Genomic DNA, 11,211 nt, shown 5'->3' on the forward strand with positions numbered 1-11,211 from the left:
TACCTATTCTTGTTCTTGACTCAATCATGAAACGAACACTGGGTGGCTTTTCACTTCTACAAATTCCTGAAGTGTCTTTGAATAAAGGGCATGAAAAATTATCTATGATATTCCCTTACTCAAGCTTATATTATCTGGAATGCTCTTAGATGATGAAGTGGTAGTGCTGCTGCTGATTCGCAACAAGAGAACCGGGCTTCAAATTTCTGGTGTTTGCCTGTTGTCCTTATGGCCGCGTGTGTGGGTTTCCTCCCATAATCCAAAGACTTACAGGTTAGATGAACTGGCATTCTGACATCGGCCCCTGATGTGTGTCTGTGTTCATCCTGTTTTGAACTGATGTCCTGTCGAACTGTTATTTTTCCTGCCTGGAACCTAAAGCTTGCTGGGATTGACTCAGGGTAAGCAGGTTTTGAAGAAGAAGAGATGGGTGGTTTTGTTCATTTGGCCCTAGTGGTTGTGGTTGTGGTTGTGTGTGTGTGTGTGTGTGTGTGTGTTTGCAGTATGTGTGTGTTTGTGTGCTACTGTGCCACCCACTTAACTATGCAACAGTACAATTTTGTGTTCTTGTTCATATCAGAAGGTTGGCTTTAGTGACAGTGTCATTTTTTGCAGGATTAAAAACAGTAAAGTAATTGAATAATACTACTTAAATGTTGTAAAGGTGGACGGCACAGTGGCGCAGTGGGTAGGGCTGGTGCCTCGCAGGTAGGAGACCCTGGTTCGCTTCCCGGGTCCTCCCTGTGTCTGCTTGGGTTTCCTCCCACAGTCCAAAGACATGCAGGTTAGGTGCACTGGCGATCCTAAATTGTGCTTGGTGTGTGTGCCCTGCCTGGGGTTTATTCCTGCCTTGTGCCCAGTGGATAGGCTCCAGCAGACCCCCGTGACCTTGTAGTTAGGATATAGCGGGTTGATTAAAAGATGGATGGATGTTGTAAAGGTGAATTCTGTTAACTGAAGGAATTTGAGCTTTTCAGTTAAAATATAGTTAGCATATTTGTAGTCTACCGATGAGCATGCAATATTTGCTTTGAGATTAATATAAACTCTCACCAAAGCCAAAGGATACCTTTAAACGACTATAAGAGAATACGGGGTGAATTGTGCCATCAGGCAAAATGGTGTCGCCAAAGTCCTAATTTTTCCACCCAAACATTCTCATTTTTTGAATTACAGAGTAGGCAAACTTATTTAAGTAACAGATGAACCTCAGTAGCTCTGCTCATTTCCGAAAGTTTAGCTACCTACCACGTTTGTTACATTTGAGCCAGGGGTTCCTACCAAACCCAAGTTGTAGTTCAAATGTCTGTTTTGTTCATTGTTTATGTTAATGTTGGCTGATCATTTTGTATTTTTATGTCTATGAATCTTTCATTATGTCTCATGTGTTTTGTGGGTGGTCCCCAAAGAGGTGGGACCACTTGCCCATCACTATCAAAGGACTTCCCTCAGCCCTATAAAGATGGGCACAACCCACAGTCCCTTACAGTGAATGTGCTGCTGCTGGTGGTGGTGGTGGTGGTTGTGCTGGTGAGTTCTTCTGTCATAGGTTTTGCTTTTTGATTCTTTTTGTGGTTTAGTGGGGTTTTGATCATATCCTCTGTTTTTGACTTTTTTTTTTTTGTATTAATTTTATTGCAATCCATACAAAGCAATCAAGTTTTTACAAAAAGAAAAATTGAGTGTTTTTGACTTTTTCTGCTGAATTTGTGATTGAGATTTGTTTGCCTTTAACTGCCTTTGCCTTTTCAGGCATTTTGTGCTGTGAAGTTTGTGCTCTTCAGAGCTTCACTCTTATCAATAAATAAATAGGATGGCACGGTGGTGCAGTGGTAGCGCTACTGCCTTGCAGTTAGGAGACCCGGGTTTGCTTCCCGGGTCCTCCCTGTGTGGAGTTTGAATGTTCTCCCCATGTCTGCGTGGGTTTCCTCCCACAGTCCAAAGACATGCAGGTTAGGTGGATTAGCAATCCTAAATTGTCCCTAGTGTGTGTGTGCTTGGTGTGTGTGTGTGTGTGCGCGCCCTGCCCAGGGTTTGTTTCCTGCCTTGCGCCCTGTGTTGGCTGGGATTGGCTCCAGCAGACCCCTGTGACCCTGTAGTTAGGATATAGTGGGTTGGATAATGGATGGATAAATAAATAAATAAATCTTCTTCTTTCAGCTGCTCCCATTAGGGGTCACCACAGCAGATCATCTTCTTCCATATCTTTCTGTCCTCCTCATCTTGTATCTGTCACACCCATCACCTGCATGTCCTCTCTCATCACATCCATAAACTTACTCTTAGGCCTTCCTCAATAAATAAATTAAAAATTAAAAATTCTATGTTGCCTTCTGTGTTAATAATCGGGTTTTTGATGATATTTCCCCCTCTAGTGGGCATTTTGAGTATTTTTTGAAGACTTCCATGCTTAGGACTTGCTAGTTCATGACTTTGCCTGTCAAGGTTTGACCATTTTCAGTCTGTACCTTTATATTTTAGTTTCTGTAAAATCATGCAAGCCAAAAACCCCAAGCACAATGTTATTACTGACATACTTCTTTCCAAGTTAAAAAGCAATCCATACGGTGACAAGTTGGAAAGTTAAAAAAAATGCAATAGATAACTATTCCATGGATAATAGGGAGACTGAAAGAAGGTTAATAATCATCACCATCACCATCTAGTAGTTCTCCAGCAACATTTATTTCTATTGCATATTTTCATACAAAAAATGTAACTCAAAGTGCTTTGCAAAATGTCAAAGAGAAAGTTACAAGAAAAGAAAAATCAAGATTAGGTAAGAATAGTAATGAATAAGTAACAAAGGAAAAAAAGTCTGAATTTGGTATACGGTATTAATCCCCGAGGGGAAATTGTCTTTTTGCATGACCTTTGGGGGTCATATGATCTTATAATACATTTATATGTGAAACCCAACAGACAGATGCTCTGGACACAGGTTTAAAAGCTCTAAGAAGACTTTTTAATCTTTTCCTCAAATTAGTGCATTAAGCCCCACATCCACAATAAACACAATATATCAATACAGTAATTCTCTAAAATCTCCTCTACACCTCTCAGCAAGCTCTGTCTCAATCCCTCCCAACTCCGGCTCACTTGCTGGGTCTCCACCAGTCCTTTATATGGTCCTTGACCCGGAAGTGCTTCTGTCCATCCGTCCCCATGACTTGGGAGTACTTCCGGGCTCTATGCAGCGTCATCTGGTGGCACCCACGTTACCCAGCAGGGTTGTGAAGCCGAATTCCATATCCCATAGTGCCCTGCGAGAATCCAGGGCACCGCTATGCTGCAAGGAAGTCGCCAAATATCATCCTGGGTGTGTCAGCCGGGTTGAGCTACCGGGCGTCCATCACAATATACTTATATAAAATTCAGAGCTATTACGAATAGTGCTGGGAGCTGGCTGAATTGTGGCTATCTAATGACAATGCCATCAACAGACACTTGGACATAAATCCAGCATATCCAGCCTTAAAAAGAGTAATATTCGCATAATAAATAAGACTTTATGACTAAAACCCTTCAAATCCCACCTTATTAATCCTCCTCTTTATACTTACCTATCCCCCCACTTCCTCATTTGCCATATATTGACGTTGATTCCTAAATGTCTAAACATTTCTCTCTGATCATCATGCTGGATTGCCTATTCCTAATTAGGAAGACTGAAATTGTATTTACGAAAGGTTCAGTTTACCTTTATAATCCACAAGTGAAAATTTGCTTTGGTCCAGACAGCAGTGTAGAAGAACAGATTATTATATATAAGGTATGCAATAAAATACAAATTAATGACAAATTTACTGTCGTGGACTATGGCCGGCCAATCATCCCAGCCAATAACCCCAGGACGCCAGAGGAAGCCCTCCCTGCGACATGGAGATGCCCCGAATTTCAGCAGGGCATCATGGATGATGTAGTTTTTGTACACAACCCTGCTGGATAACGTCGGGGCCACCAGGTGACGCTGCAGGGAGGCTCAGAGATGTGTATTTTCCCCATAACCTAGAAGTACGTCTTAGGCACAGCGACAGAGAAAATGACGGGATGAAAAGGAAGAGTTTTGATCTGACCCAGAAGTGCTAGGAAGTCACATGGACTGAGGGTTCAGAAGCACTTCCGGGTCAAGGACTATAAAATGGACTGCGGGAGATCCCAGGGTTGAGCTGAGTCGGGTGGCAGAGGGACAATGCATCTGGGAGTTGGAGGATTGATTGTAGTTAGTGATTATTGATTATTTGTATGAGTATTGTGGAGTGGAGGGTGCTTTGTGAACATTATAGTTCAAATAAATATTATTATTGGACTTTTACCTGGTGTCTGGCGTTTGATTTGAAGGTTCAAGGTTACGACAGCGCCCCCTATCGGTCACACTGTTTATATATTAAAACTTCTAAAATAATTGCTTATTTAAACAAAATTAAATTTGGCCCAATTCAAAGTTTTTTTACCTGTTTCTGATTCTATTTGTTTTAAATTCTGGCAGCAAGTACTGTCTCCATGAAGGTAAAATTTGGAAACGATTATTTAAGTTGTGTGTCTGGTCCTTTACAATCTTTCAGCTTTTCTTTTTGCTCTTTTGTAAATGCATTTCTTAAAGCCTTAATTCCTATTTCCACAGAGAGTAGACCCCAACCATATTATTGACATAATTTTATTTTTATTAGCCACAAACAGTCCACCAGACCAGGCTAGAAATAAAAAAAACCTGCATGTTCTCACTATGATGTTTATTTTAATTCCGTACGATGGTAGCTTTGCCTGATAGTCAGGAGACCTGGGTTCACTTCCCGGGTCCTCCCTATGCTGAATTTGTGTGTTCTCACCGTGTCTGCGTGGGTTACCTGCCAGTCCAAAGACATGCAGGTTAGGTGCATTAGGCGATCCTAAATTGTCCCTAGTGTGTGCTTGGTGTGTGGGTGGATGTGCCCTGCGGTGGACTGGCACCCTGCTTTGCACCCTGTGTTGGCTGGGATTGGCTCCAGCAGACCCCCGTGACCCTGTAGTTGGATTATAGCGGGTTAGATGATGGATGGATGGACGATGCTAGCTTAAATGTTAATTTTCTTCAGCCTTCTTAATAAGTAACTGTGCTGTTGCCATTTTTTATAGATGTGTTGCATATTTTTATTCAGTTGAAACTGTTATTCAATATGCAGCCGTTTAAAGCTACTGACTATCTCAGTTCGTTCTCCATTGAAGACCAGAGGTTTCACTGCTTCATCATTCTTTCTAAAGTTGATGAGCAGCTCTCATGTCTTCCTCACATTTCACTGGAGGTTCTGTTCCTGGCACCACCTCTGGGCCTCCTTATCGAAATGTGCCACATTGTTCGAGGTGTCAATCAAAGTTGTATCATTCGCAAAACTGACAGCTAAGCAGTTCATTTAATTTGATATTTAAAACAGTAACACCAATGGTAGGTGGAGGGGCTCAAGACTTAGGTATACCAAAGGGGCATTTTTTCCATGCCAAGGCCACAGGCTGGATCTCTCCATGAGCCATAGGACTTTGTAGGGATTTCTTATAACTCTGCAGATCTTAGGTAGGAAAATGACAAAAATTAACAAAGACTATTAAATAATGTACAGTTTCAAAGGAAACTGGGGAAGGCAGTTAATATGAAATGCTTGATTGGTTTAATGGAGTAGAACTCAACAAGTTAGCAGGAGGGAGTCATGTCATTTCATGACCAGCTTAATCCAGACCATGCTTACAGTGGGCTGGAATAAGATGCAAAACAGGAACAAACCACACACACACACACACACACCAGGGCCACACTAACCTGCATGTCTTTGGGACAGTGGGAGGAAACTTACATAGACTCTGGGAATGCTGGAGTGTGACCACTGTGCCACCAAGCCACCCTTGGCCCCTTACCAAGAAAAAAAATGCAAAAAAAGTCATCATAAGGTGTTAATTCCAGTCACCGATCCCTTAAATTACTTTGGGATTCCATTTTGTCCTTGATGTTTAATGGAGAGTTCATTTCATATTAATGCTGCTATATATTTCTTCTAAATCAAGTAAGAAGTTAGCTGACATGTTTGGTGTGTTATCTGAATCTTTCAGGGGTCTTTCCCATCCTCATATCGTGAAGCTGATGGCTGTTTGTAGTAACGATGAAGCTTATTTCATTGCCAGTGAATATATCGAGGGTGCCAGTCTGGACAAAGTGCTTCATCAGAACGTTGACTTCCAGGTCCTGTGCAGTTCAGCTCTCATTGCATTGTGTTTTTGTTAATCCATTTTCAGCATATTTCTATTATTCAATGAACAGTACAATTGCATAATTGAAAATTTATACTTCCTTTATTTTATCTCTTTCAGCTAACTAGAGACGAGGGGCATAAAATTGGTCTGGAGATCGCTCTCGCTGTTCAGTATATCCACTCCAGGAATATCTTACATCGTGACATAAAGCCAGCAAACGTCATGGCAAGTGGTCTTTTGTGTACTTTTAAAGAAGGAAACAATAACACTACGGTGATCATGCATTATTTACTTACTTTAAGAAGTTTAGCATCTCCTTTGCCTTTTGAAAATATAGCGTAACGTGGGAGAAAACCCCTCATAGACATGGCACAAAAAAAAACATACAAACAACTGGGAAAAGTCATCACCACATTAGTCACTTTCGGGAAAGTGTTTCTTAAATGTGGTGGTTCATTAACATTGTTGGCAAGTTTATCGTGGGCCACCCTTCTTTGAGGACACTTTTTTGTGCGAATATAAATGACAGACTACTGGTGTTTAATGTGTGCCACCATCATCAACAGGCTGAGATGACCCTGAGTACATTATTACAATGGTGGCTTTGAAAATTACTGGGACATTTAGTCTCTCTGGATTCAAAATGTAGCAAGACCCTCTCACCTTCTGCATTTGCCATCGTTGCTTACCAATCTATAATAAATAAGCCCCAAATGACACAGTAACTGTGGTGGGCTGGCGCCCTGCCCAGGGTTTGTTTCCTATCTTGCGCCCTGTGTTGGCTGGGATTGGCTACAGCAGACCCCCGTGACCCTGTAGTTAGGATGTAGCGGGTTGGATAATGGATGGATAGATGAATGACACAGTGAAATCTTGTTTTCAGAAAGGTTTCTAAATTAAATCTCTCATTCAGATAAGTATTCAGAACCTTTGCTGGGAAACCCCAAATTGTGCTCAGGTGCATCCTGTTTGCTTTAATTTTCCTAGATATTGTTTTGAAAGCCACACACCCATCTATCTAAGGTCCCACAATGCATGTCGGGATAAAAACCAAGACCAAGCTCTGTCTCCTGCTTTCTGGTCAGTGCCACCGTCTCCAACCCATATAACATTGCTGGTCTCACTACCATCCTGTAGACCTCCCCTTTCACTCTTACTGATACCCATTCTGTCACAAATCACTCTTGATACTCTTCTTCACCCATTCCACCCTGCCTGCACTCTCTTTTTCACCTCTCTTCTACATAGATCCTGCCTGGTTTTAAAAAGTTCCGAACAGATTCTTTAATTTGATTTTATCCAATTTCAAATAGTATATAACATCAGTTACCCACTGACTTATCAGAGATTGGGTTAGGATTCTTCTAGTTGAGCAAGATAAGTCTACCTGCTAATAGTGAAATAAAGGCAATTACAGTTTGTTTGTCCTTCTCCGCTTTGATCCCTTCTGTGAGCCCACCAAACACAGCTGTTAGTGGATTAAAAGAGATTGTGACACCAAGGTTGTCTGAAAGGCATTTGAAGATTTTGGCCCAGAATGATGTTAAATTTGGTGAACACCCAAAACATGTAGCCCAGTGAGGCTGGAGATCGATTACAATGTTTGCAGGTTGGATTTTGCCCTAGAAACATTTTGGACAATTTGAAATGAGAGAGATGTGATTGATACAAGACTTTAAGTTGAATAATTGAATGCTTTGTTCATATAGAGCTCAAGTGAAATAGATAATTACAATACTAGGTTGATGCGTGGAATGGTCAGAGCAAGCCTCTATTCCATCTTCTTGTTCCAAAAATCAGTTTAATATATGGTCCTCAGATAGGCGATGTGTCAGATATTAAACTGATAAGAACAAATGCAACACTAGATCTTATCCAAAAGGCAGAGAAGCAATAATTTTCTGCTTATGTAAGTACAAAAGACTGAATATTTTCCCAGGCACAATAGACCAAAGGGCTGCATGGTTTTGCTGTGGCTAGTACTAGTGTCTCAGTCTTGAATCATATGCTTTGACATTGTTTGCGTGGAGTTTGCACTCTGTGTCTGTGTTGGTTTTTCTTCAGTTCCTCTGGTGTTCTTCACAAATCCTACAAAATGTTCAGGTTAGTACGAGGGACATTCAAAAAGTCTCTGCACTTTTATATTTTCATTGCAAGCGGTGAAGGCGGGAGGAGTAGAAATTCGATCGTGTCTGAGAGTGTCATGTGACTGGGAAAATTGCATCGCAAAGGAAGGTGACTACGCAGAAATTTGTTTTTGAAATTCTTAATAAATAGAGTTAAAAAAAGTGTGGAAACTTTCTGAATGTCTGTTTTGTCTTGGTAGAGTAATATATTACTCTTCTTTCCCCTTTTGTATTATTAAGTTGTAGCCTTTGTCAGAATGCCTCAAACCTTTCAGACTTACGACTGTACCATATAACTTCTCCCATCTTCCCTTCTACATTTATTACCTCAGGCAGTTAGGTGTAGTAAAAGACAAGCAGGAGTTAAGTTATACTTTAAATAATGTATTATTATTATAATATATTATAATTATTATAATATTCATAAATAATAATAATATGCAAAGTACATTTGAATATTGGCAACCATACAACCTGATAAATGCTGATGTGTAGTTTCAGGCGGCACACAGACTTGTTAGTGACTTAAAATGTCACGATTTAAGTCCTCATTTTTGGTCAGCTTTCTTCAGAGCAGGCTGCATGCCTGTCTCAATATGGCTACCGAGCGGTGTTCTTCATTTTGTTGTCCTTTGCAGTTCATGGTTTGTGAGATGCTCTTTCATCAGATGTTTGTAAGAGGGAGTGAGAGAGAGGAGTAAAGCAAGTAAATTTATAGACTTTCTGTCCAAACCCTACAGCCAATAGGGCGTCATGGTTCAAGTCAGTCCCAAACGGCCATACTTCAGCTTTCACACCTGCCTGCAAAACCATTTGTTAAGGTGAAGCTTGCCAGCTAGACAGTTGGCCTCAATGCGGGGGGATGACTGAGAGACTCCTGCAGAGAATCACTTGCCAAACTTGTTTGAGGAATTTCCCCCAACCCTGTCGTAAAATTACAAAGAGTCTTAGTCCTAAAAGGGAGGAAGGGGTTCTTAACCATCTAACCATTGCTGTTCTTATCAATGATAATCAAAATTTCACAATACAACAACATCCCTCATATAGTGATTCTAGATTGGCTCCAGTGGGCAATATAATGGGCTGATGATTGGGTGATTTTTTTGTTTCTAGTGCTACATGATAAGCTGCTATGCCCCTGAATTAGATTAAGTAGGTTTGAAAGTCAGGTGAGATGATATCATAGAGTAGTAAGTAACATGTCCACTGTGCAGCCTCACTGTGCTTGGACCTTAGCATAGTTTCTGGCAGGAGAACCTTCAGAGCAGAGGTTGCGTATTCTTCCCATATTCAGTTATATCCAGCATAAAAATAGCAAACAGGGTAATACTAAGGATATTTTTTTTAAAATTTGGCCAAAAATGTTGTTAGAATAAAGTAGATTATGTCAAAAATGGTGTGCTTACTGTCATAATTTCCATAAATCATTCCATGATTCTTTAGGTGAGAGCTTTTTTAATCCTACAAATGGAAGAGGCAGGTCAGGAGGAGCCGTCTAGGGAGAGTTCATTATTGTTTCTGGTGGATACTTTTCTGTCTGAGGGTGGATGAGGAAAGTGTGTGTGAGACAGCGAGTGCCACACAAGCTGTAAATCTTTCCCTTGAGTACCTTTCAAATCACTCGATGTGAAAAATCTACATTCATCCCTTTTCACAACAAATATGTAGACATGTTAATTCTTAATCTCATCGAACTTATTAATGTTCTTATTTACAGATAGAGGCACAATCCAAGAAGGCCCTACTTACAGACTGGGGAATGGCTGAAGCCCACGATTCTTTCATTTTAAGTCGAGGTCCTGAGGGTGGGACTTACATCTACATGGCACCAGAATGTTTAATTTTTTCAGCACCATCCACCACGTATTCTGATATGTGGTCCTTTGGAATAACCTTATTAGAACTCTTCTCCAAATACTTTCCGTGGGCTATCACAAACTATACAGAGCTTCGTAACTTCATGTTGTTAAAGAATAAACCTCAAGCCATAAAGTTCCTTCCATCTCGTGAAAAACATATTGTGTTACCTTGCTTAAACTACAATCAAGATCTTCGGCCCTCCATTTCTGATGTAGTGACAAGGTTGAAGGATTTAAAGAAAACCAGTTCAAAGAAGCACAATGGTTTTGGATGATGCTGGACTTCCATCATAATTTTTGCTTTAGCTACAAAATTTAAACATCAACACTACAGTTGTAGTCTACACACTGATTTATGGTATGGAAGAAATTACAAATCTGTTTTTATATTTGCTATGGTACTCATCTCAGAGTGCTAAAAAATAGCAAGTGCCAAACCAATAGTGAAAATTGGCAGGATGTAAAAATAGCAAGCGAGAAATGTTCGGTTCATGAAGAAGTCCAGGTGACAAGGCAGTCTTCTTGGACACAATGCCAACATGTGATGCCCCATGCTTGTGGCCATGGGCACTGACCTCTTTTGGCTCATCTTATAGTTCATGATCCAAGGGTGAACTAGAGCAAGTAAGGAAACAGCAACAACAACAAGTTAATTCAAATGCAAATCTTCACTGGCAAACCTCTTGTCTACTCTGCTGTCTATGAACTCACAAGATTTAACTCACCCATGGAATACCAGTCTCCTTGTCTCTCGCTCTCTCTTGCTCTCTTCCTGTCACAGTGAGGTGACTCCTTCTTCTTCTTCTTCTTCTTCTTCTTCTTCTTCTTCTTCTTCTTCTTCTTCTTCTCCTTCTCCTTCTCCTTCTCCTTCTCCTTCTCCTTCTCCTTCTTCTTCGGTTTCTCTGACTTTTTCCTGCCTTGCTCTCTCCCTTTTACTCAATTTATACAAATAGTGAAGGCACTGTGCTAATCACCACCAGGAGCTGCTAATGAGGGGCGGCTGCTCA

General features: G+C 40.8%; 1 protein-coding gene and 1 non-coding gene across 3 annotated transcripts in view; one reads left to right on the forward strand and one right to left on the reverse strand.

Annotated features, from left to right (window-relative positions):
• LOC120536724 (serine/threonine-protein kinase Nek6-like) overlaps positions 1–10,506 on the forward strand; it is a 37,770-nt gene extending 27,264 nt beyond the window's left edge. For both annotated transcript variants that reach the window (XM_039765186.1, XM_039765187.1), the window contains exons 10-12: positions 6,079–6,208; positions 6,337–6,444; positions 10,063–10,506. In XM_039765186.1, the coding sequence (XP_039621120.1) occupies positions 6,079–6,208; positions 6,337–6,444; positions 10,063–10,479 (655 nt within the window). In that variant the 3' untranslated portion in view covers positions 10,480–10,506. The remainder of the gene's footprint in view (positions 1–6,078; positions 6,209–6,336; positions 6,445–10,062) is intronic.
• On the reverse strand, positions 7,923–8,114 carry LOC120538410. The gene has a single exon (XR_005635456.1). It is a non-coding gene; the product is annotated as a U2 spliceosomal RNA (small nuclear RNA).
• Positions 10,507–11,211: the final 705 nt, after the last annotated feature.

This window comes from Polypterus senegalus, chromosome 10, assembly GCF_016835505.1.
Source record: "Polypterus senegalus isolate Bchr_013 chromosome 10, ASM1683550v1, whole genome shotgun sequence".
In the NCBI taxonomy this organism is placed as follows: domain Eukaryota; kingdom Metazoa; phylum Chordata; class Cladistia; order Polypteriformes; family Polypteridae; genus Polypterus; species Polypterus senegalus.